Raw genomic sequence first — 27996 nt, 5'->3', positions numbered from 1 at the left:
GTCCTCGTCGTCACATAGAGATTTATTTTCTTTGATTAAAAAGTCTTTGAAATGAACACAGTACATAAAGTGACGATGATGGTGAAGAGGCCAAAGAAGCGGCCTTCCTTCTCAACAAGGCCACAAAAACAACAACCCCCACCCCTACCCACACACACACACACACACACACACACACACACACACACACATGCACACTACTTCAGTCACAACGTTACACCATTAAAACCTCCCAACATCTGTCTGGGGACACTATGATGCATTAAAATGCAATAACATGCTACACAAGTAAACACATAGTCAGTAACAAACACACACACACACACACACACACACACACACACACACAGTCGCCCGTCACACACACATAAACACATTTCATTTGCCTCTCTCCTAAATTTTAACTTTCAGTTTCTCAGTTTCGCTCTGAAGTAAATTTTTTTGGTTTTACTGGAGAGGCGAGTTGGCACAGACAGACGGATCCTTCACACCATCACAACGATACTGGTGTCACTTTCACATGTTTATTACAGTCTGTATTTAGCTCATGTTTCAAATGATTCTGCACTAAACGTTTTAATAATTGTTTTGATTACAAACTTAACAGTACTGATCCTAAATTTAAATCAGCTGCTTTCTAAATCAAGTGTGAAAATGCTGTAAAAACCATAAAAACATGATCGATCAACAACACTTAAAGGAAAAGGGAAACTTATTAAGTCATATCTTGGGCTGCAACTAACTATTATTATCATTATAGATGAATCTCTCTGATTGGTCTTTTGGTTGTTTGGTTGTTTGAGCTCCAGATTACTGTAAATCTGATGCTTTTATTTATTTGCCTGGAACGTTTTGTTTATTTTCGTACCGTTTAGTTGCAACACGTTCTGTTTAATATGAACTTTCTTTGTAATACTCTTTCTGTAAAGTCTCTCCCAGGTGTTCGAGGCCAGCGACTGACTGATATTTTATTAATGAACACACACAGCACGCGTGGACAAAGGGGTAAAGTCTGTCCCGTTGTCTAAAAGTAAACAACATGTCAGTCAACGGCCTCAGACGAACTCCACCTAGACGGAAACATCTGTGAGGCTTCACATTATCTGACGATTAAAACGGAATCGGACTGAAAACACAGTAAACACTCTGTCACTGCCTTTGGTGAGATGGAAAACACACACACACACACACTCTTTCTCTCTCTCTCTCACACGCGCACACACACACACACAGTATGCACGGTGGCTGGTCCGTGCAGGTGGAGGTAACCCCAGGCAACAGGAGGAGGAGGAAGAGGAGGAGCTTTAGGGCCTCCTCAGCTCCTGATCAGCGTCAGAAACTCATCGCGGGTTTTTGGATCTTCCCTGAAAACTCCCAACATGGTGCTGGTGACGGTCTTACTGTTCATCTTCTGAACGCCGCGCATCACCATACACATGTGACTGCAAACAGGAAGTACAAGTACAGGAAGTTAAACGAAAGGTGAGGAGGTAAAGTGAAGGGAAGGGAATTTAAATTATAGAGCAGAGGTCAAAGAAATTCAATAGAAAGGTGAAGTCCTTCCTGTCCCGCCAACGGGACCTTATTTAAGAAAAAAATATGTACAGTGGTCAACGGCAAGAGACAAATCATTTTTTGGTCCCATTTGAATTGTGCCATGAATTACACAAATGATGTTTGTCAATTTACATCACCATAAATATTTCCCTGTTTTAAAAAAATAAGCATTAAAATAGTAAAATACCATTTAGTTTTGCATGAAACCGCTTAGTGAACTACACAATATCCGTCAGCATTTTATCCAGCGTCTCCTGGTCCTTTTATCAGCCGGGAAGAGAAAGAACCATGGATGTATTATAAGAGCTGGATACCATTCAGTCCTATAGGAATTGCTCGCCTGGCGCATACGCCAAAAAAAGTTACTAGCTTCCGCGTTGTGCGGCCCACTGAATATGTGCAGTAGTGTTTCCCCCGCTGGCCCCGCCCACGAGTTCCTGCTCAGCCCATAGATTTTACATTGTGATGATGTCGTGGATTTTTTAATCACTTTTCTCGGCTCATAATAGAAAGAGTCATAATTGACGTTGCTTGCAGTTCGAGTCTCTTTTACAATGGTGGTCTATGGGGAAAATCCTTTTTGGGCCGCAGGGGGATTTTTTGCTGCAATACCGCGAGTGGCCACTGGGAAAAATCGGCTGCGGCGCCATATCCAGCTCTTATAATACATCCATGGAAAGAACGAAGAAGAGGCGTTGCTCGTGTGACTACATCCCCGTACGAAACACACATCAGCGTCACGTTAACGTTAGCTTCAGAGGATCCGGCTAGCTTCTGGAGAGAGAAAGTTATAACGTGTAACAGTTTCAACAGTTTTACGACAAACTGCAACTTTCTTGACTTGCAATTTACAAACATCATATGTGAAATTCATGGCACAATTCAAACAGATGATTTGTCTCTCGCTGTTGACTACTGTACATATTTTTTCTAAAATAAGGTCCCATGATGGTCCAGTGAGGGATAAAACAGAGGGGTGGGAAGAAACAAAGAGAAGGTGAAGGAAAGAAGAACAAATTAAAAAAGAATGAAAATGAAAGGAGCAGAACCGAGGTGAAAAGAAATTTAATCAAGATAAAAATAAGAAAGTGAAGGTGAGGAATGTGAAGGACAGAGAGAGAAGTAAAAGAGAAGACGAAGGACATGAAGTGATAGAAATGAAACGTGGAGGAAAGAAGCAAGAACGACAGAAGAGATGAAGGAGGAGATGTAACAAAAGAAATTAAATGAAAGTTAAGTTTAAGTGAAAAAGTGTAAGAGGAGACAGAAAGAGGATGAAAAGAAAAGTAAAGTTGAGGAAAACAAATCAAAATATAAAAAAAGACAGAAGAGGTGAAGAGAAGGAAGAGTTGTGACAGAACAGAGGAAGGAAACGAAGTAAAGTGATGGAAATTAAATTAATGGAAAAAATAAAGGAGGTGGAGGAAAGCAGAGGATGCAGCAGAAAAAAGGAAAATACAGGAAATTAAATGATGGAACAGAGAAAAAAGAAATTAAATGAGAGAATAAAAAAATAAGAAGGAAAGGAGATGTAACAGAAAGTAGAGGAAGTGAATGAAAGGAGATGAAAGTGATGGAAAAGAGAATGAAAGTATAAAAAATAAAGAAGAGGTGAAAGGACATGAACTGAGATAAAAGGAATTAAACGAAAGAATAAAACAGAAAGGAGATGAAGGAGACGTAACAGGAAGTAGAGGAAGTAAAGGACAGAAAATGAAGTGATGGATTAAGTGAAAGTAAAGGAAAGGAGACGAGGAGATAGGAGGAGGAAAGGAGGAAGGGTGGAAAAAAGGCAAGATGGTGGGAAAGACATGAATGAGGAGTGAAAGAGAGGAAACAATCAGTGAACAAGTGAACGTACGTCGCTTCGATGACGACGCCGACCCCAGTGGGCTGCAGGGCCTCGGTGATCGCCACGGCGATTTGTTTGGTCAACCTCTCCTGAACTGTGGCCAGACAGACAAACATGAACAAACAGATCAGAACAAACAACGACGTCGGTTCACTGAGGAAACTGAAAACACTGAAAACACTGAACTCTGAACAGCGTGAAGATCAAAATAAATAAAACATCTGTTTGTACCTTGTAGTCTGCGGCTGTAGATTTCAACAATCCTGAGAGGAGAGAGAAGGAAAGATTAAAATAAACATATCCTGCATCAAAATAAACACCAAGCTAAAAAACAAACAAACTCATTTTACAGCCGTTATCTCGTCTGATGAGCCAACAGACGGAAAATGAACCGATAAGCAGAAACGACCCGGTTTTCCCCTTCGACCTGCTGATCTTCTCTGTGAGGAAAACCGCTTTGGACAACTGAAGACCCTCCTCCACCTCCGAGAAAATGTCACAAGACCAAACGGGCTGCAGGAGGAGCGGCAGGATGTACTTTACATACGTAACGGAAAGACAGGACGCTGGAAGAAGAAATGCTGCTTTAAAAGATGACGAAAAGATGAGGCAGTGCAGATGGAAATAATAATAAAACATCCTCGTTTTGTCTGATCAACAGGCCAAAATCCAAAGATATTCAGTTTATTATCATATATGACGCATAAAAGCTTCAAATCCTCAGATTTCAGAAGGATGCAACAAGGAAATGTTTGACATTTTTCCTTTAAAAATGGCCAAAATAGTTGCAGATGAACTTCCTGTCGCTTGACTAATCGCTGCAGATGTTTTGCATGTCAATAATCTTCTGAAAAGCACAAAAAATCATCTCCAAAACATCATTACATCACATACATACATCATCATATCCTTCTGTTCTCTCTGATGTGATGTGATAAGCTGCATGTTTCAAAAAAATGATCTTGAGAGATGAATGTAATGTGACCAAACTCAGGCTTTTTGACATATGCTGACATGCAGTGAACACTGTCGTACTGCAGGTCTGCAGATCTCCGGTTCTAACAGACATAAAAGCGAAGATGCTCTAAAGTTAGAGGCGATGAAGGGTTTTCATCGTCGAGTACGGCCACGAAGCATCTGTTACCAAATCTAAACAAGCTGCGAATGTGTATTGTATCAATATGTTTGCAAAACAAGAAAAATGGTGGCCGCTGAAGAACAGACGCGTCGGAAACGTTTCAGAAGAATCACAGAGAGACTCCAGACTTCCTGGATCGGAGGGCTGTTTTCAGTCTGAGCACATCTGAGATGTTGGCTATAAAAGCTCTCATTGCACAGGAAAAGTGATGAATGTTTGGATAATAAATTTATTTTCTCTTCCATAAGTTTATCTAACATGATGTTTGTTTACAACCTGTATGAACATCTGACTGTTTCTTATTCGGTTTATCCGTGAAGCCCGGTCGTCTCTGATGAAAGTTTGATCCTCAGCTCTCCATCAACGTGGCTCTTCACAAAATCAATCCACTTTGTTTCTTCATCTCCTCATTTTTGGGGAATTTAAATAACAAGCTGTTATTTAAATTGTGGCATCCAGAGAGGACGCGTGTTCGGGGTGCAGGCGTAGCTAGCTAGCAAACTGTACGCTGTCGAAGTAGAAACGGTAATAATAACTCATAATTAACCGCTGATGTGAGGGCGCTCTCGTCCTTATATAGTGGAGGGCAGGGTCATGCCGGTCACGCCATTACGTCATAGTATAGCCGTTTTAGCCACGCCCAACAAATCAGGAACACAGAAATGGTGAAATTTATTTAGAAACAAATCTATGAATTCACTTTACAAGAACTTTAAATGATGTTTAAACTTTAAATGATCTCAGTTACTAATTTGATTAATTTGACAAAAATAAAAGTTGTATCAAACTGAATTTTCCCTTTAAAGCTCCGTTCAGAATCACATTTTACAGGTTCAAAAGTTTCATTTTGTCTTAGAAATGTGACTTAACTAGCTGTTGTCATCAATGTGTGTGTGTAGTACTGGGTTAGTGTGTGTGTGTGTGTGTGTGTGTGTGTGTGTGTGTGTAGTACTGGGTTAGTGTGTGTGTGTGTGTGTGTGTGTGTGTGTGTGTGTGTGTGTGTGTGTGTGTAGTACTGGGTTAGTGTGTGTGTGTAGTACTGGGTTAGTGTGTGTGTGTGTGTGTGTAGTACTGGGTTAGTGTGTGTGTGTGTGTAGTACTGGGTTAGTGTGTGTGTGTGTGTGTGTAGTACTGGGTTAGTGTGTGTGTGTGTGTAGTACTGGGTTAGTGTGTGTGTGTGTGTGTGTAGTACTGGGTTAGTGTGTGTGTGTGTGTGTGTGTGTGTGTGTGTGTGTGTGTGTAGTACTGGGTTAGTGTGTGTGTGTAGTACCGGGTTAGTGTGTGTGTGTGTGTAGTACTGGGTTAGTGTGTGTGTGTGTGTAGTACTGGGTTAGTGTGTGTGTGTGTGTGTGTAGTACTGGGTTAGTGTGTGTGTGTGTGTGTGTGTGTGTGTGTGTGTGTGTGTGTGTGTAGTACTGGGTTAGTGTGTGTGTGTAGTACTGGGTTAGTGTGTGTGTGTGTGTGTAGTACTGGGTTAGTGTGTGTGTGTGTGTGTGTGTAGTACTGGGTTAGTGTGTGTGTGTGTGTGTGTGTAGTACTGGGTAAGTGTGTGGGGTGTGTGTGTGTAGTACTGGGTTAGTGTGTGTGTGTAGTACTGGGTTAGTATGTGTGTGTGTAGTACTGGGTAAGTGTGTGGGGTGTGTGTGTGTAGTACTGGGTTAGTGTGTGTGTGTGTGTGTGTAGTACTGGGTTAGTGTGTGTGTGTGTAGTACTGGGTTAGTGTGTGTGTGTGTGTGTGTGTGTGTGTGTGTGTGTGTGTAGTACTGGGTTAGTGTGTGTGTGTGTAGTACTGGGTTAGTGTGTGTGTGTAGTACTGGGTTAGTGTGTGTGTGTGTGTGTGTGTGTGTGTGTGTAGTACTGGGTTAGTGTGTGTGTGTGTAGTACTGGGTTAGTGTGTGGGGTGTTAGTACGATAAGCCTAAAGGTATTGGGGTCAGCGGGATCAGATTCTACACTAGTACACACATAAACACACACGCACGTTTTAGTAATCAGCTTAAATACACACTAGCTCACACACACACAAACACACACACACACACCTAAGATGGCCAATTAAACACTACCCCAGAACAACACACACACTAACACACACACACACACTAACACACACACACACACAGTCCATCATATTAAAGTAAACATCCTCACCTGGCCAGCTTGCTGAGGCCCAGAACTCGCTTGTTGGGGAGGTAACCGATGTGAACCTGCACAGAGCGGGAAAATAAATTAAACATGTTCAGTATTTTATACAAGTGAAGATGTTGACAGGTTGTGGAGTATTTTTATTAGAGCTATTAGATGTTTCAGGCCTAAAAACGTCACTGACTGCTGTGAAACCTGCTGCTGATTCCTCTCACATGTTAATTTAGGTGAAAAAATTCCATAAAATTTGCTGTGACGTCCCAGATGGTCCGAGAGGATGACCACTGATGATTTCATGACCTTTGTGACCTTTACTGTAGCTGTCTCATTACGCAGCTTTTAGATGGAGCTCTGTGTGACTGATAATAATGTCTTTTTATTCTTTAAAGCCAAATTTTGCAAAAACAAACACATCAAAAAGCAAAAAAAGCAACACTTAACAAAAATAAATACAAGTGCACACTCATAACTTCACCAGCTGCTGGTTGTAACGTTGCATTTTATGTTTTATGCTCTTTGAATATGATTTGAATCGTTTTATTACTGTTAGAATTACAACACACACAAGACATAATTTTACTTTTCACCAACTATCAGTTCTTCCAGCCTGCGAGAGAATAAAAAAATGTTGTGCTCTCAATTTAATAATTCGTGCTCTTGATTTAAGTGTTTTCCTCTTGTGGGAAACACGTAACACATTCAGTCAGCTTGAGGAATTTCATAAGTAAATCCATATTTTAGTCCGAGATCCAAATAAAAACCTTAAATTAAATCCAAGTGATCCGTAAGTGAGAGAGCACGCAGGAGGGTGAAATCTGTTGAATCCAGAGCGTAAATTATGAAACTGAGAGTATGAATTATTACATTTGGGGCTCCTTAAATTATTGTATAAAGAACACAGTTGTTGTCGCCTCAGTTTCTAATGAAAAAACATGAAATGAGGAGAGAGAGTGATGCTCGTTCAGAGCAGCGTCTGCAGGCTGCAGAGTTTCCTGCCAGACTTCAATTAACCAACCAATCTAATTGTAGTTTTAATTTTTGTTTTGTCACATCTCTGATTAGCTTCATAATAACAAAACAAACATCATAACACCACAACAAACTAAACAAATATCCATAAAATGTTTCATCTGTGAGGAGGAGGAGGGGAGGCCGTCTTCTTCTCATCTTTTTTTCTCATGTTTTCCTCCTCTGAACCAAATCTGGAGTTTATTTAGTGAGTTGAAATGTTTTAATCTGGATTATCAGCTGTTATACTGAACTGGAACTACTGAAATTAACAAGAACACAGTTTAAAGTTGGAGACTCTCAGCTGATATTTGTGTCTGTGAGGATTGTTTTGTGTGAATGAACCGTCTCTCTCACAAACTAGATCTTGATCTCAGTGAGATTTTATGAATAAATAAACCTTAACTAACAAATAAACTAACGTTTACTTATAAATACAACAGGTGTTTTTTCCGTAACGTAACTGACAGTTTATCAGACACGTCGGCTTTGATTTGACCGACGAAGCCGAAAGGAGGACGACAAAAGCTGGAGATGAGAGCCGATCGAGCAGGTGGACGAGCGGCAGACGAGAGGAGGAAGAGCTGGAGTCATCGGCCGGGGAATCAGTGCTGTGGATGGCTGCAGGCTCTAATTCTCTTACACACACACACACACACACACACACACACACACACACACACACAAGCTCCACTCAAATGTCAGACGCAATTTGTTGACAAGACGAGAGAAAGGGCAGCGGCAACAAGCGTGCAAAGATCTCTTTTTCTCCTTTTTCCTCCAATTCTTCTTCTCCTCTTCCGCTCTCTGCTGCAGCGGCCTGATATATCGACATCAAACAGGCCGACTGTGACGGCGGCTTTTTCACTTATCTGCTCACGCTTATTTCGTGCTGTGAACGACGAGAGAGAAAAACATAAGACTAAAGAACAAGAAGAATCATCACGGTTGGAGAGTAACTGCAGGAAAGCAGAAAAGTTTCCTAAAACCAGAAAATCATCTAGAACGAGAGGGGTTTCCTCTTAGATTTGACCTTTAAAGAGCCACTCATAAAGGTTTTACACATTAAATCAAACATGTAGTGTGTTGTTTGTGAAATAGGGGTGTGTCTGAATACAAATACATTATTCGGCAAAGCACAAATAGTGTTTGTTTTTTTTACGAATATTTGTTTCATACAAATATTTTTAAAATAAAATAGTTAGAGGTCTGTCTGCAGTGAGGTGATGAGTAAAGTTGTAGCTCAGTAGTCAGCACAGTCGTCTATGATCTGGGAAAAAATGGGATTTTTAAGCCTCTTTCCACTTCTATTCAAATACAAATACAAATATTTTTTTGCTGCCTCAACAAATACAGATACAAATACAAATACTGGGATTTCTGCACATCCCTGATGTGAAAAAGGTTTCCACAGAGAATTACTCTTTTCAGCCTATTTTCAATTGTTTTGGTTTTATGACACATTTCCTGTCTGGTTCAGTCGGATCATGTGGAGCATTTAGCAGCTAAAGAGACAGATGTTTCCCTCAGGAGCTGGTGGAGACCACAACAAGAGCTAAAGAAGAGTGAATATTAGACTTATATTCAGCAGGTGGCTACAAAAACAACTAGTAAAAAAAACTGTAGAATGAAGTTTTAGAGCTGCAAAGATTTCAATAGATCAACAGAAAATTAACTATTTTCATAATTGATTCATCGTTTTGAGTCATTTTTTAAAGAAAAAGTGTCCAAAAGTTCTCTTATTATAGCTTCTTAAATGTCAATATGTTTTGTTCTGTTCTTCAATGACAGTAAACTGAATATCTTTGGGTTGTGGACTGTTGGTCGGGACAAAAGAAGACATTTGAGGAAGAGCTAAAAGGGAGTGAATATTGGAATTGAATGAATGATAATGTGTGTGCTGGATGAGCAAGTAGAAAATTGTTGATATTGTTTTATAAGATGAAAACTTGATGCTGCTGCTAAGTGGTCCAAAAACTAAATTAATTCAGGTTTGAATTAAGTTTTGTGAGTTTGAACATCGTCCATCTAAAGACAGAACCACCAGTCAGTCCAACACGGTTCAACGAGCAAAGAACTAATGAATCTTAAACCTGCATTAGCTGATTTTTTATCCACTTGTTAGCAAACAGTTGCTTATTTAAACATCCGGCAGTTACAGAGCAACATTATCATTCATTTGGAGTTTCTGTCCACCTGATGAATTTAAGTCCAATATTCACTCTCTTTTAGCTCCTGAGGGAAATATCTGGCTCTTTAGCTGCTAAATGCTCCACTATGTTCACCAGCTAGTCTACAGTTAACTGTGTCCGTTTGGTGCTGAGCAGGTAGTGTACAGCGGCTTTTTACAGCTTTTTCTCTGAAAACGACACTATGAGAGACGCTGAGAGTGAACCAGAACAGTAAAGTTGCAGCTGGACAGATAAACAATGAGCTGAAATTTGTTATAAAGCTCCGTAAAGCCGCCTTTAAAGACTGAATATGAGACCAAAGGACAGATGTTTTTTTGCGAGTAGTTTCCTCTCCTGAAACTCTCTCAGCAACTGATATGACAGCGGCTCTGTCTGCTGATGGCAAAGTAATTGACAGTCTTTAATAAACGCCTGTTGTCTGATCAACATCGAAACAGTTTATCAAGCAGCCGGCGGCTACCTGCACGCCATCTGACCAACAATGGAGGAGGAGGAGGAGGAGGAGGAGGAGGAGGAGGAGGAGGAGGAGGAGGAGGAGGAGGAGGAGGAGACGGTCTCTCTCCGTGTGATGAGTCACAGAGACACGACAGACAGACAGACAGATGAGAGAGGCTGGATAAGAGGCGACGCTGCAGCTGACGTTGACCAAGAGAGGGAGGAGGTTTAGGGACATAAACAACCACCTGACGACCACCACACACACACACACACACAGTAACATGGGAGGTGTGGTAATTGTGTGTGTGTGTGTGTGTGTGTGTGTGTGTGATTCACTGCTGTCATCAGAGCCCATTTACACCGGTGGAAAAGGATCAGCTGCCAGCCCCTATTGTCTTAAACGACATGCACCTGCAGGCGACGATGGAGGGATAAGAGAAGCAGAGAAAGAAAAGAAAGAGAAAGAGAAAAGGGGGAAGTGGCCAATCAGGTTTTAGCGGAGAGTAATGATGTCAAAGGCGCAGGCCAGGAGGAGGACAAGGAGGAGGAGGAGGAGGAGGAGGAGGCTGACAACAAAAAAACAAACACAGGATAAACAGATCTCACTAATCTGATTGTTTCTCATGTTCTGTGTGTCTGTTTTTTGAACCTCCAGATAAATGTCTCTCTAGATACACATCTGTTTCCATGTTCCAATAGTTGTGACCTTTTTTTTTTTTTGTATGATGTTATCAATGTTCAAGGGCTACTCGAAGAATATCGTCAAAAATCAAACATATCAGTTGCTGACACATTTAACATGTTTTTAAAGGTAACATATTAAAAAAACAGTTCAGCAGTGATAAAAAACTGTGATTCCCGAACTAACAAGGATCCGATGAATCTGATCTGATCTGATACTTTTATTTATCTGAAAGAGACCAGGACGTTCTAAAGCTACAACCTGAAAATCTGATGATAGTCTTAAAGGACGGGTTCTGTGTCTTAAAACAACAGTCAGGCGTCCATATGAACAGTGAAAGAGCTGTAATCATTCCTCCTGTTCATAGATCTCCTCCAGATGCACTTGTTGCAAATGCACAATGTTAAAATGTGTTTAAAAGTTGATGTGAAGCTTATATGAGTCTTCAGCAGTCTGAGTTAGTCATATCAAGTGGATATCTGACACATTTACAGTCTTTTTAGCATCAAATTCCCTCTTTCTGTTTCCCTGTTGAGCTGCGGTGGAAGGATAGTAACAAAAATTTTGGCTCTACACACTGCGATGTTCATTACATCCATCGAAATATATCATTATAATCATTTTAGAGAAATCTACATGATATTTCCTGAGTCATAGTAAAGGTTTTGGAGTGATGATGGTGCTGGAGGAAAGGTCAAGAGGTCACGAATATTAACAGCACAGAACGATCTGACCAGTAGAAATCTGATCTGAACCAAAGTGTTGGACAGTATGAGCACCTTCAGACTAGCGGGCTTTTTAAAAAAAAACGTTCACATTAGTTTGAGGATTCATACGATAGGATCTACAAATTTGAATGATGTTTTTTTCCACCAGCAGAGGATGAACTGCTGACTGTGTTTCTTAGACTTAGACTTTCTGCTGCCATTTTCCACTGACCTCACCTTTCTCTTTACCTTTGACTGGAACCACATGACACAATATACATTATGTCTGCAATTTCTATCATCATGTTCCAGTTCATTGCTTTTATTTTTCTCAAAATCCCTGATTCCTGACAGAAAACTGATGTTTCTGTTTCCTCCTGCAATCAGGCGATATCACTGTTGATACCGAGTATATACTGATATACTGATACTGAGTGATACATCGGCCCTGTTTCACAAAGCAGGATTAGTGAAAACTCTGAGTTTTCACTTCCAGAAAGAGAGCTAACTTAAACTCTGCATCAGTTACCATGGCAACTGACTCAGTGAAGCTAACCTGCTCACTGGCAGGTTTACTTCAACAAACCCTGAGTTTCTCTCTGTCTCTTCCCTCTTACAGAGCCAGACACACTGTTTTATTCATATTAGTTTAGTTACTTAAGGACTTTCTAAAGTTTCCATTTTTATGCTCATCAGTCATTTCTTTCTTTCAAAACAGCAGTTTTTGCCCTCAAGGTCAAATATTACACAGTGTGAATTCAGCCAGAATCAGACCTGTGCATGTTATTCTGTTATAACACTGAGACTCTGCACACATGACAGTTTATTGCACATAATGTCTGATCTTAGATGTAAAGAATGAAGCTTCAGACACGGAGAATCAATGAATAATCATCTCTTTCACTCATGATGTGATCGGTTACACTGATGGAACATCAATCCTATAATACTGGAGATTACATGCTAATATAATATATATAATATAATAATAATATAAGTGAGCAGGATTGTGGTGCAGCTGCAGTGAGTAAATTTTTAAAATCAAAGCCTTTTCAAGAGCAAATCACCAAACTCATTATTACTGGATCAGATTCTTACAGTCACGTCTCTGTGTCTTTGATCTTTATATGTTTTAAATCTTTAACTATATTTTTCATCTTCAGTCGTTTCCTTCTGGGTTTTGTCACCTGTCAGATTAAAGCTGAACAAATATATTTAAAACATAACGTAGCTGCAGCCTGATACACAGTCAGAGTCCACTTTATCATCATCAAGGAAATGGAAGTCTGGTAAATGATGAATTAATGGAAAAACTGAATAAAACTTTATTGTTTTAACTTATTGACACTTTCAGGCTTTTTTAAAGATAAACATGCATTAATATCTCCACATCCACTGGATTAAAATGGAGGCTCTGCCTTTTATTTACTTGTTGCCATGGTGAATCATAGTACCGGAGCTCCATTGATGATGGTTTTTTTCCATTCATCACCTACGTGCTTAACTCAGAGTGAACATAGAGTTGATTGATCTGATTCTGATCAGCTGATCTGGAAACAAAAAGTTTCCCATCTCAGCGTTCATCAACTCGGAGTTTGTTAATCTGGCTCTCTGGAAAACCACGCTGGTGTGTGTGTGTGTGTGTGTGTGTGTGTGTGTGTGTGTGTGTGTGTGTGTGTGTGTGTGTGTGTGTGTGCAGCTCTCACCCTGCCGAAGATGGGCACCAGGTGATGTTCGCACATGGAGAACATGTCGATGTCTTTGACGATCACCATCTCGTCGTGGTCCTCGTCGAAGATGGCGTCGTTCAGCACGTCTGCGGAGGAGAAACAGAGAAACATAACATAAAAATCTAAACATGTCATTGTAGAAAAACTGGAAGAAGTTTTTTTATTTAAAGACTTTAAAGATTCATTAACTCATTTCCTCCACCGGTTCCTTTAAGGATTTACATCATGTTTTTAGTTTTATGGATTAATTTACCAATTAATTTAATGAATATTAATCTATTTTTAATCCAGTTACTCACATTTCTGTCATTTTTAACAGATTTATTAATTTAGGAAGTTAATTGTTTGAGTTATTTTACTGTTTATGTTCTTTTTTATGTCATGTTCTGATGTCCAGCTCTGTATTTGTCCTTTCTGTATTTTTATTTTGATATGATTTGATTTTGATGTGCACAGGAAGCTCTCTGCATCACTTTCTTCTTCACTCCAGCAGACAGACAGACAGAAACCGAAGCAGCCGTGTCAGAGGACGCAGCACCGGGCGTCTGTCTCACCTCGGCCTATCTCTCTCTTCATCGTCCACTCCGGTGTTTCTCTCTGGCAAACACCAGCATCTAATTATAGCTCTGCTTCCATACGCTGCTTCCTGTTGTTGCTTTATTGCATTTTTCTGTTGCCGGGGGTTCAATAAACCGCTTTATCTGTTTGTGACGACGCAGACGCCTCTCGCTCTTACTGCCGCACTTTTTAATTTCCTGACTGGCTATCTGTTAGAGAGAGAGGAGGAGGGGAGGGGGAGGAGGTGGGAGGAGAGGGGGGGTCAACGAGCCAAAAGGGAACAGACTGACTTGTTGCTTCAGTCTCTGCTGCGTCTTGTATGATTGTGTGTAAACAAGGTCGCATGAAGCCTGAGTTTGCAAAGATAAACAGGTTCTTTTAGACTCTTTTCCACATGTTTGTTGTCTAACACAGTTCGAGTGATGATGTCGCTCTTCATCATCAACACAAACATGAGTGTTTTATTTTCAGATGTTATTTGATCTTATTCGGGACTGTTGTTGCATTTTACAGTTTGTCCTCTGAACGAGAAACCAGTGAAGATTTGATTTTTGGACAGATCAGGTTCAGGCCTCAGACCGTACTGAGCGCTAAGATATAAAGTATTAATTTTAAGTCCATTTAGTGTCATAAATCTTTCCATTGATTGTTCTGATAGTTGCTGTTCCTGACTGCCGTGCAGCTGGAGACATAAATGCAACATTTAAGATAGATGGAGAACTTCATTTATCCCCAAAACACAGACAATGAGGTGTGTCTACCAAAAAATATATATGTATACAAAAGGTACTATAATAAATAAAAAGGTAGAATAAAGAAGTAGAATAGCTTTAAGGCAAGATATTGCTATTAATGTGCCACTCAGAGGAGGAGTCTCTCCTCTCAGCACAGAGGTGGATGGTTTTTACAGGTTTTTAATGCTCTTTAATGCAGCGGAGCTGAAGGAGCCTCTGACTAAAGACCAGACGGTTGTGTAGTTTTGTCCATTATGTTGAGCAACATCTTTCTCTCCACAACCAGCTCTAGAGGCTCCATCACAGCACTGAGTCTGCTTTCTTTATCAGTTTGTTCAGTTTCTGATGCTGATGCCCCAACAGATGGCTGCAAAGAAAAGTGCACTTGCTACAACAGACTGGTAGAAGATGCAACATCTCGCTGGACACACTGAAGGACCTAAGCTTCCTCGAGAAGTAGAGTCTGCTCTGTCACTTCCTGTTGAACACCCTGATATCTGTAGCCCTCCACCACCTCCACCTGACATGTTTTTAATAGTTCTTGGACAACAACGGAGGCACAGAGGTATAAGATATATCAGGCTCTGGATACGAACACAATACTTGTTAATAGATCAGTTCATTGATGGTTTGGCTGCACACGAGATTTGTTGACATTAAGAGAAATATAGAAATTGCAGCCTTTTCCTTTAAGAGACTTTGTTGAATCCGACTTGGAACAAACAGCCTAGAAAAAAGTCAGAGAGTGTTCTTGCATGAGGCCCGATGTCTGGGAATCATTGAATGTCTGCATAAAATTTCATAGCAATCCATCCAAGTCGTTGAGATATTTCAGTCTGGATCAAAGCGGTGGACCGAGCGGACATCGATCCTCCCTACAGCCGTGCTGCTTACGTGGATAAAAAATGGAATTGAACCAATCTTGCAGCACACCGACCTCTTCAAAAGGTCACTTCAGGAACAACTGCATCAGGTCTGAGGTTTGAGGGACTAAGAGCAAAACTGCTGTCTGTCACAGTGTCTTTTTTAATACATTTACTGTTGGGAACACATGTTAGAAATGTTCAAATTCTACAGAGTCTCATCTATCTGAAAGTCTATTTGTTTGGATCTACAGCACAGTTTAACTGCAACCAGCTCCTGGACACACTTTAGACCTTATTGACCCACAAACAAGAAAAACTGATCCAGGATGAACGTTGCCTTCAGGTTGACACTGTAATAAAGTGGTAATCCTGTTTTAAGAGTTTTCTAATCAAGAACAAAGTTAAAGTGAAAACACGACCATGTCTATAATCTTGTATTAACTGGATATTGTGCTCAGTCTTTGTTAGTGTGTGAATGTTGTATTTGTCTGTTTATGTTGTTGTTATTTAATGATATAATAATGTTTCAGTTGCTCTCTCGGCCTCTCGAAAAAGAGATTTTAATCTTAGTGAGACTTTTTATCTGGTTAAATAAAGGAAAGAGAAAGAAAAAACGGTTTGTTTACAGTGTTCACAGTGATCTCAACAACTAACTTTTGTATTATATCATTATTATTGATAGAAACGATGACGAAACTTGTTGTAAACCGTAATTATCTTTTAGGGACGTTTGAAGTGCACAACATGTCTGAGACTCTGCCCACCTTTCTCATTACAGCTTCTATCACCACCAATTACAGTGATACATGCATCACACACACACACACACACACACACACACACACGCACCTTGAAGGAAAATATCGTTAAGTCAACCTTAACTAAATAAAGGGCAGCTGGTGAGGACTGTCGGTTCAGACGCCCTGGGTGACAGAAACGAGCCGGGTATCAGGTAATGACAGTGTTACTCATCATCAGCAATTACATTCAATAGCACCGCCTTGTGTGTGTGTGTGTGTGTGTGTGTGTGTGAGTCATAGAGTGAAGAGGCCACATGTTGACACGTTCTGAATGAAGCAGGAAACGGTGGAGTGAATGACTAAATAAACAAAGTTCATTTATCGTTCAGACAGCCAGATGTGTGTGTGAACACAGACAGACACACACACGTGCAGCTCCTATACTTAGTCCTAACCCTGGGCGTGTATTTGTGAGTCACCGCTCTACATCCGGCCTTCACACGCACACAGAAACATACAATTTATATTTTGAGCAGAATTTATAACAAGTTGTTTATTTCCCAGATTACTCAGAATTGTCTTGACTCGCGGTTGGAAACAGGAAGGAGGAACCGTTGGGTTATAACCACCATCCACCTTGACGTATATCTATCGACGTCATATGAACTGCACCGCTGCCGCTCCGGGTCGGAGCTACTGCGGCCACTAGATGGCGTCTGTCACTCCAACGTAACTATAAGTCGTTTGTGGGGGCGACATTACGACCTGCTGTCTGGTTTCTCTCTCGTTTGTCTCCGAGAAACAAAAACAGTCAGACAATCAGAAAGGTTTTACACACAAACACTCAGGTTATTTATCTGGTGGAGAAAATTAGGGAATGACCGACAGACCGACTTCCTGGTTCAACTTTAACGTACTTTACTTACTGTAGATGCACCCTCACAGTTTTCCTGTAGGACGAGAAATTATTGCAGACAATCTGCCTAAACTTCTTGTTTACATCATGTCTGATCATCTGTGTGTGTTCCTGCACTGTTGAACTTTGCTGTAATGATGGCGACATGTTCCCAGATCACAGTTATTAACTCGGTGACTACAAATATGTCAAAAATAACAAACTCTGGTGATTTTTCTACATTTTATGCACGAGTTCCACATCTCTGATGAGTTATATCAGGTATATGATGGTTCCCGCAGTCAAGATAATTTTATTTTTTACAGCCCAAAATCTCAAATTTGCCTTGAAGGACCTTTGAAGATTAACAATCTGTACAGTTTACCCTTTTTACTTCAGTTGACAACACTTTGATGGGGAAGAAACTCTCCTGGTTCATCAGAATAAACAATGAGAAACGGCACAAACAGTCCTCAACTGTAGGAGAGAAGACAATAAGTCCCAGAAACAAGGGAGCACCGCTGACTGCAGGGTGAAGTTTAGAGGTTAATGGATCATTTTAGGATCAATCTTGGATCAATTTAGCATTGTTAGAATTCTCTCAGGTACTCTGATATGTATTGTGTTTGCACAAGTTCTGCATGTTCGTGCGTCGGCGGCAAGTAAAATGTGTCATAATTAACAGGAAAGGAAATGATCTCATGTTGCAAATTTGGCACCATGATTGGCTGAAAGCAGCTGCTCTTTCATCTGAAACGAGGTAAACCTGCCGAGTGAAACGCTGGCGTGATGGGACACAGCCAATCAGAGCAAAGTCCAGCTGTGACGCGTCTACAGGAGTCACTCTACATGGACTCTCAGTGCAGATTTTTCCTGCTTGGGATCAATAAAGTTGAAGTAACTTAACTTATATAACATGTCATTTTAATAAAAGTCACATTAAACCTCATATCTGCTAAGCTTCATAGTTTCAGTTTTACAGACTTTTACAAATAAATACCTTTAACTTTAATTCACTTTCTTCACTGCAGTTTATGTTACAGAGTCTCCTCTGGTAGCAAAGACATTTTTATTAATCAATCTGTAATTATTATTTGATTAATTGATTATGATGATTGATTGGTCTATAAACTGTCAGAAAATCATGAAAATGTCCTAAAGCCAACGGTGATGCCATCAAATGTCTTATTTTGTTTGAGCAACAGTCCAAAGACAAAGAAAAGCATCACATCCTCAAAAACGAGAAGCAGGAATCAGAGAATCTAAGTGAAACAATATTTCAAGAATCCCGTTTTCAAAACAGGAAAAGTGGAAAAATATTTTAATACACTCAATTTGTGCTCAAATGCAGGCAAAGTTTACACCTTTCAACTGTGTCTAAAGATTTTAAAGGTTTTAATGAACTTGGGAATAATAGTTTTCATATTATTTGCTGAATTATTTCATAACATCTGTTATTTGTGTTATAAATGAGGCGTTCTGGCATTTAAACATCACAAACACATGTGGATACAACATGTTGGTGCATGTCGTGCATTAACATTATGATATGAGCTTGTAATTGCCAAGTTTTTCTTTGATATGATGATGATTATCATTGTTGTTTTTTCATGTATTTATTTTATATGCTTATTGTATGTTTCATTTATTTAAATACATTAGCACTAACTGTTCATTTACAACCTGTATATACTGTCTATTCATATCTTACACGTTATTTAAAGCTATTTATACTCTTCATTTATCACCTCTCTCTCTCTATATATATATATATATATTCATATTTCATACACCGGCATTCAACACTATTTATTGTATAACCTGTACATATATAACACATTCACACATATATTGTAGAGACGTATAACTAAAACCTCCATCTGCACACTTCTCCTTTACTGTAATGCTGCACTTTATGCCTAAATTACACTACAGGTAAGATGCCAACTGCATCTCTTTGTGAAGTACTTGTACTTGTACATTGACAATAAAGTTGAATCTAATCTATTTGTCTGAGCAGGTGGAGACGAAGGTCTTTTGAGGAGGAACTGGACATTGAATAGTGTAGATGTGAGGAAAAGACACTTTTTCAGTTGAAAACATAATAAAAGATTTGAAATTAAATCAAGAGAGCAGACAAACACGTGCTGCAGTGAGTGTAAGACTATTTGGACTATTAAACTTTATCTTCTTTTTGTCTCTACACATTAAAAACATGTTTGTACAGTTTTCATCCCTTTTTAAGTGCTTTCTATGTCTTTAAATTAATGGTTGTTTCCGTCTAATTTCATCTAGTTTCAACGTTTAAATACCAATAAATTAATTCAGATTAAAGCTGCAACAATTAGTTGATTGATAGAGTAACTGATCAACAAAACATTCATCAACAATTAATCATTTCAAGCAAAAAAATTACAAGAACTTATTGGTTGCAGTTTCTCAAATGCAGAGATTTACAGCTTTTCTGTTTCCTGTGAAGGTAAACTGAAAACATTTGAGATTTGGACGGTTGGTAAAACAAGAAAAACATCAACTTGCATTCATTTGTCACTATTTTCTGATATTTTATACACCAAACGATTAATAAAAAAAATACTCAGCAGACTTCTCAATAATTTAGGGCTACAACTAAAGATTATTTTCACTATCAATTCATCTGTTGACTATTTTCTGGATTCACTGATCAGTAGTTTTGTCCATAAAATGTCAGAAAACGGTGAAACACTGTTTCCTAAAGCCCAAGATGACGTCTTTAAATGTCTTGGCTGATATGTGTCTGGATGTATATGATTGGTTGTCTTTTTTTTTTATTTATTTTTTTTTTTTTTACCTTTTTTCATACCAAACTTACTTTATTTAAATTAAATGTTGTTTGTAATGTGTTTTATGATGACTCCGATGAAGACCACACGTTGTTCTTCATACTACAAGTGTTGCTGGAGTTCTCATCTCTCAACACAACACAAAGATACTCAGTTTACTGTCACTGAAGACTAAAGACACCAGAAAATATTCACATTTAAGAAGCTGGAATCCATTTTTATCCATTAAAAACAAAAGTTTTTATACTTAACAGAATAACCACGTTTACTATAACAGGCCTTCTGTAACGTTACAGGCTCAGAGCTTCTGTTTAATCTCTGCATAACTTTTCCTCACTACAGTTTTGTTGGTCATGTGCTCGTCAACAAGAGGATTGTAGGCTCATGTTGTGATGAAAGCTGAACCCATGACCTGCACACACACACACACACACACACACACACACACACACACACACACAAATCAAACAGTGTGACACTTCTCTCAAAATGCAGTAACTCTTTACAAACATCCAGCAATCTGTTCCAAGCTGCAGTCTGAACCTACATGTGTTTGTGTGTGTGTGTGTGTGTGTGTGTGTGTGTGTGTGTGTTCTCTGCTTTCCAACAAGTCAAAGGGGAGGCTCCTGTAGCAGCCAATCAGCATAGAGCCACAGCACCGCCGCCGCCTGAGGGGCAACACACATGTGTGCCATCACTATCTTTACCACTGTCCATCCTCTGATTGTCCAGAGATGAGACGAGCTTCATGTGGGATCCGGTGTTCAGGTCAAGAGGAGCCTTTTCAGGATCACACATGAATCTCTCTCCTCGCTGGGTCCACTCACATTTTTCTCTCTGACTCGGCTGCATTCTTTCCTTTTGCATTACAGCTTCATAACACGCAAAACAACCCCCACTGCAGCCAAACTACCTCCAGATGGGCTTCTATAGGAGGCAGATGCAGAGAAGAGGGGCAGATCCCCGGCTCCAGCCACTCCGACGCGTCGTAGCGTGGAGAAACCGGCACATGTGGACCTGACACAGCGTTTCAACCCGTCTCCAGGTGCTCCCAACACCTAACCCCCACCCAACCCCACCCCACCCCACCACACCCCACCCTCCCCGCCCGCCTGCATGATACTCTGCAGCCCCTCTCTGGGAGTGACATGGGAGCACCAGCAGAGCAGGTTCTGCCAGCTGTGGAGTCTGACTCGACTCTTTATTGGGCACGTTAGTTTCAATCATTTATTTGACCTTCGCCTTAAAACAGCTTTCCGACAGGTTTCACAGGCCGGTTAGATCTGCCCGAGTAAAGCTCCCAAAATGAAATTGTGCAACACAGCACATGACACACGATGACATGAAAACCCTGTTTTTTCACTTTGATGAATGTTGAGTTTTTGGCATTTTTAAATGAGGATTGCAGATTATTTTCTCGATTAACCGGTTTGTCTATAAAATGTCAGAAACTTGTGAAAAATGTCTGCTGGGTGACGTCTTCAAATGTCATGTTTTGTCTGATCAACAGTCTCAAATCCAGAGAAATTCAGTTTACTATCATGCACGACACACAAGAGCTTTAAATCATCACATTTGAGAAGCTGCAACCAGCAGATGTTTGGCATGTTTGCTTAATAAATGACTAAAACGATGATCAAAGTAACAGTCGATTAATTTTTAACTCTGCCGGATCCATCTACAGCTCAAACTCAGTGAACATCTCCAATAAAAATTAAACATGTCTGGCTGAATTTTGGAAAAATGCTTCTTAAAAAGTACACAGTGTATCTAGAAGAGGGATAATATTTAAATATTTCATTCATTATGAGCAAACTACAGCTTCAGCAAAGCCTTAGAACAAGCAGCTACAGAATAGATGTTACATTATACACTCACAGAGCACTTTATTAGGAACACCTGTGCAATCTAATGCAACAGCTCTGCCTTAAGTCCCATTTTAATGAAGCTTATACACTTTCAGTTTTTCTTATATTATCAGAAAGGTGATAATTCTACTTTATGTTCATTATTGAGCTTGTAGTGTTCCTAATATTTTGTCCACCCCATTAACATACATACATAATTAAACTTTCTATCAGTGTGTCATGATCACCAGTGTAAACAAATGATTCCCACGTAATAAAAGCAGTTTAAAGTTACCCTCTGATCAGTTAAAAGTCTGAATTTTCATCCACACATCAGATTTTAAAAAGTGCATCAACTCTTTTCTGCAAAAAATTTTAAAAAGATGAAGAAGCTACAGTGAATTTTGGGAGGTGTTTACTCTCCTCTCTGTCAGACTTGCCACCTGTTGACCGCAGCAGGACAAATCCCAACCGCCTCTGAGCGGCTTTGTGGATTTAAAACTCACCGATAATTTTCTCCTGGTAGCCCTTGGTGAAGAACTGCATGGCGGTGGCGGCCCTCCAGGGGGTTTTGAGGAGTCCCTGCCGCTGCGGGTCTTCTCCGAGCCCCCGTAGGATGGTGGTGTAGGCTGCGGCAAGGGACGGCAGGCTCATCTCGTTGTCCTCCACGCTCCTGGTGCGCTCCTCCTTCCAGCTCTCCATCACCGAAGCCGCCGACCGGTGCGAGCCGGACTCCGCGCCCGGAGTCTGGGGACCGGCTGTGCGCCCGGTGCCGCCGGGTGACCGCTTCACCATCCCGTCAAAGTGTCCGTTGAGCACCGAGCTGCTGTCCCCGGACTCTTTCTTCTCGTTTGAACTGTACTGTGTCTGTTTGGAGTGCTCCATCACTTTTCTTTTTATTTTCTTTCTTTACCTTCAGTTTCCTCTGCTGAGCACCTGTTGGATCAGTGCGTCTTGCCCACAGTTTGCTTTGTTGGCTCAGTGGTGTTTTTTTTAGTTGTAGTGGGCGCTTCTCTCACAGCCTCAGCATCCCCTGCCTTTATAACAGCAGGATAATCCAGGGAGAGTTCCTATTGGCTGAGAGGCACCGGGGAGGGCGGGGCTACATCCCCTTTGACTCCCACATGGACCCTGAAGATGCAGATCTGCAGGAAACATCATCTTCACTGCAAGTCCTGATTTAATACAGTCTGCAGACACAACAAGATACCAGCTTATAATTCATCCAAAAAAACACTAAACATCCACTTCTTAAGACCTTTCTTTTTAATCTTGCTGTTAAGGAGACTGTTTAAATTTGTATAATCGTGCCTAATTTATCAAATCTCACAGAAATGTTTTATTTTATCATATATATATATAACAAGATGTGAAGTTATGGAATAAGGGGGTAACAATTTAGGAACTTACAAATTATTTATATTATTATTATTTATATATTACAACTGTCCCTGATCTCCCCTACTAGGTACCCGTTGTTTTATTATAGGGTACAGAACAACCATAAAACTGAGCAAAAATCTGGATGTTTCAGGGAAGATGGAGTGATGATTTCTGCAGAACTTAATAAATTTTATTTCAAAATTACCTTATTACCAACAAACAGGTAAAATACATTGCTCCTTTTTCATTTTGGGGTACTTAAAATAATTAGGGGGTACATCTCTGTGTTTACTTTGGAACAAAGGTCCAGGGGACAGCGTGTTGTCATGGATACTGTCGGCCTCTGAAGACCTCACCAGTAAACTTCATCACTTGACGCTCGTTTATGGCATCTTGGCTCTGACAGAATTCACCCACCAAAGATGTCACTCACTTATGTGTAAACACATATTGACAATTTCAAAGTCATTAAAATGTTGAAAGTCTTCTCCCTGGCGTTTTGTTTTCGTCCGGCATTACGGCTCCTCAAGTTGCAAGCTTATCCTTTTTTCAGCTCTGTGCACGGCCGCCTTTCATCCCAGGAAATAAATATATAGCTACAGCTAATATAAATATAGCTAAGGATTAAACATGAGGTATGAATCAGAATGCATATATATGGTTCATATGCTCTTCTGATGGCAAACTGTGTAGTTCATTTAGTTTGTTCTTCCATGTTTTGAGGCAACTAAAATTGAAACAAACTGTTCTCACATTGTCCTCTAGTTACAGAGTAAGTTATGTTGGTTGTTCACTTCCAATGTAAGTGATGGGGGACAAAATCCACAGTCAAGTTTATCTGAAGCTAATATGAAGCTTCAGCGTCCAAATGAGTCAAATCAAGTAGATATCTTTCAACGTTACAGTCTTTTTAGTGCCAAAGTTCCTCTTTTTGTTACTATACTTCCACCTGCAGCTCAACAGGGAAACACAAAGAGAGAATTTGATGCTATAAAAGACTGTAAATGTGTCAGATATCCACTTGATATGACTAACTCAGACTGCTGAAGACTCATATAAGCTTCACATCAACTTTTAAATGCATTTTTGCACTAAATGACTGCATGGACACACTGTGGATTTTGGCCTCCACTTACATTTGAACCACATTTGAAGGATCTTTTAATATCCAGTATGAACAGGAGGAATGATTACAGCAAGGAAAACCTCTTTCACTGTTCATATGGACACCTGACTCACTTGAAAAATTATGAACCTGTCCTTTAAATGTTTTTATGCAATTATGTGAAGGACCTTGAGCTGTGTTTCATAAATAGAAGATGCTCAAATCAAGTTTATTATTATTATATTTGTGTTTAGGTGAAAATAAATACAGAAATATGTGTAAAAATTGGTGTGAGTGCATGAAAACTAGTTAGCAATTTAATAGAAAAGTCAAAACAGATACAGTATCTAAAAGTAAAGGATGGACGTGAAACATCCACCTTCTGCAAGTGGTGATACAAACATAAACTTAACCAAACCTACTGAAAAAATAAAAAGAGTTAAAGATTATTTCAGGTTAAGATAAGACTTTACTGTCCAAGAAGAAAATTTGCCACAATGCTGCTGCTGTACAGTCCCGTTCACTATGACGTGTATGTTAGGACGACACTTTACTATAAAATATGCATCACAGACTATACTTACATGAGTGTAAAAACAAAAATAAAACTGAGAATCAAAGTCATAAAGAGGTGAAAATATCCAGCAAAAAATAAAACAAAAGAGAAAGTTTTTATCCTTTAAATTAACTGCTGCAGGAATCTTGTGGTGATTTGACTTTCGGTCACACAAACATATTAAACAAATTCTTTAGAAGCTATGAGATGATAAAAATATTTAAAAATGTGAAAACTGGCAACACAATCCATAGTATATGCACCTTTTCCGCCCTCATATGCACATCTGGCACCAATTTCATATAAAAGAGATTCAACCAGAGAATTTATAAACCTGAAAAAAAGTGTTACAGTTTTATTAAAATGTAACAGAAACATGCAACTCGCTATTATTTTTCTCTTTCAATAACAAACCCTTCTTACAGCAGATATTCTGACTTATCAAACACAGGATGTAACTAATAATAAGTAATTAAATGATGTCTAGAAGTGGACGTACTGTAATGTTCAGACTAAAAAGTACAATGTAAAAATGACTGAATTACCAGTAAAATTCCTTCATTCAAAATATTAAGTACATTTACAGATATTAGCAGCAGAATGTACATAATTATCCAAAAATAAATGAACTTACATAGACTTTCTGTGTAAATTATTGTTATATTTAATGTTTAAAGAATATTATAATGTAGTGGAGCATAATTTAACTACTTTATGTATCATGAGGTACTTTCATCTATAAAAATGCATCATTTAAATGAGTATATTATGTTTTTGTGTGTGAAATCTGGTCTGTGATATAACAGGTAGCGTCAGATAAATGTACAATATTTACATCTAAAATGCAGTTGCAGAGAAAATTGAAAGATTTTCAGAATGGAAATAAGCAAGTAAAGTATAAATACCTTCAATTTGTACTCGCAATGACATCACTCCTGTAAACTGTCAGCTCATTATGTCTTTGTTATATACAGTATATAATTATCTATATTATATTTTGGGTCTGTCTATTCTCCAGTAGTGTGTATTTGTATTTTATACAGTTATATCTAATGTGTATGAGCATCAAAATGTACTTATGTGCATTAAAGTGAACAGTTTTGCCACAAAATCTGGTATGAATATTATCTGGTATTTACATTTTCTATATTATAGCTGCATATTTGCACCATATATGTGTTTGTTTGTATTTTTGGATAAATTATTACTTCTGCTATTAGTTCTGCTATTGTTATTATTATTATTGTTGAACTCATTTGTAGTTTTTCTGTCTGGTTTATGAAGCACTGAATGGTTTCTGATCTGCGGCTACATTATGAACCGTCCAGACCTCTCAGGTGGTCTGGGGGTCTGGTCTGCTTTCTGTCCTCAGAGTTAAAACTGAACCTGGAGAAGCAGCAGCGTTCAGTTTTTATGCTTCACATTATCTGGAACAAACTCCCAGAAAACTGCAACTCTCAGTTCTTTTAAATAAAGACTGAAGACTTTACTGTTCGCCGCGGCCTTTTATTAAATCAAATCCGAGGATTTTGATTCATATCTCCTACTGCGACTGCTTTTATTGTCTTTGTTTTTATGTCTCTTATTCTATTTCAGCTTATTTTCCTATATAACTCTTTTTAATTGTATTTAAATGTGTCTTTTTATTGTGTGTTTCTTTTACATTTTGTCTTGATGCCCTGTATGTTTTATGTCAAGCACTATAAAATGAAATGTGCTATACAATTAAACCTGCCTCTATGAGCCTGGTGGAGGTCAAAGGTCAATAAGAAGGTAATGGACATTAGTTAAGGGTGGTTGGGGAGACGAGCAAAAGGTTCATAAAACGATTTAGAAAGCAAAAGCAAAATGAAGCAATGTCTCGTTGTGACCACTTGTAACAGATTTACAGCCTGGAGGTTTTAGAGGCCTGAAGAGGAAACAGCAGGTTGTCTTTCATATCCCTTTGATCATCACTGTTATCCTAAAAAGTCATTTATAGAACAGAGTGTCATGTATTTTGAAAGAAGCAGGAAGAAGGCAGGTTGGTGCTGCAGAATGAAGAAAAATGCAACTCGATTTTTTTTAAGAATTTGACTTAAATGGGAAAAAAATAGAGATATTCTCACTGCACTGACAGATTTTTTCATTGTTCTGTTCTCCCTTTGCTACGTTTATTTCAAAGGGTGAGTACAGGGTGTGCAGGCTGTGATCTAAAGTGTACATTGTATGTTTTCATATCATGTTAAAACCGAAATCTTACATCCTTATCTTAATACTTACTTGTTGTTTAAAGACGGGTTCACAATGTTTCAAGTGTGTCTTAAAACAACAGTCAGGAGCCCAAATGAACAGTGAAACATGTTTTTCTTGCTGTAATCATTCCTCCTGTTCATACTGACCATTAGAAGATCCCTTCATAATGCACTTACAATGTAACTGATGGGGGACAAAATCCACAGTCAAGTTTATCTGAAGCTAATATGAAGCTTCAGCGTCCAAATGAGTCAAATCAAGTAGATATCTTTCAACGTTACAGTCTTTTTAGTGCCAAAGTTCCTCTTTTTGTTACTTTACTTCCACCACAGCTCAACAGGGAAACACAAAGAGGGAATTTGATGCTATAAAAGACTGTAAATGTGCATTCGGAGGAGATCTATGAACAGGAGGAATGATTATAATTCAGTGTTCATATGGACACCTGACTGTTGTTTTAAGACAGACTTGAAAAAATTGTGAAACTGTCCTTTAAGTAGAATTTAGTTTTTCTTTGACTAGCTTGCTGCTAACCAAGCTAGCTACTTCACTATGTATCTGGAGCTAATGTTTGGCTAACGCTACATTCTAGTAAGTAATTGTTGAACTACTGCTGGGCTGCTGTTCAGTATTTTACTCTTTTTACTTTTACTCTTGTGGACTCTGTGTTTACTAGTGTAATTACTAGAGCTGCAACGATTAGTCGATTAAACAATTAGTTGATCATCAGACAATTAATTGGAAACTTTTGACATAATCGACTTTTCATTTTCAGTCATTTTTTAGGATAAAATGATAAAATTCTGT

At 39.1% G+C, this 27996-nt stretch overlaps 1 protein-coding gene across 1 annotated transcript; it reads right to left on the bottom strand.

The window, feature by feature from the left end:
- Nucleotides 1-15: 15 nt before the first annotated feature.
- Nucleotides 16-23120, bottom strand: gch1 (GTP cyclohydrolase 1). The gene is made up of 6 exons (XM_042412642.1): nucleotides 22417-23120; nucleotides 13425-13534; nucleotides 6698-6753; nucleotides 3641-3672; nucleotides 3419-3503; nucleotides 16-1442 (listed from the first exon to the last, which is right to left on the bottom strand). The coding sequence occupies exons 1-6, from the start codon at nucleotides 22793-22795 to the stop codon at nucleotides 1316-1318; spliced, it is 789 nt and encodes a 262-aa protein (XP_042268576.1). The 5' UTR covers nucleotides 22796-23120; the 3' UTR covers nucleotides 16-1315.
- Nucleotides 23121-27996: the final 4876 nt, after the last annotated feature.

Source organism: Thunnus maccoyii, chromosome 1 (assembly GCF_910596095.1).
Source record: "Thunnus maccoyii chromosome 1, fThuMac1.1, whole genome shotgun sequence".
Taxonomy (NCBI): Eukaryota; Metazoa; Chordata; class Actinopteri; order Scombriformes; family Scombridae; genus Thunnus; species Thunnus maccoyii.
This window is presented reverse-complemented; position numbering and strand designations above follow the sequence as displayed.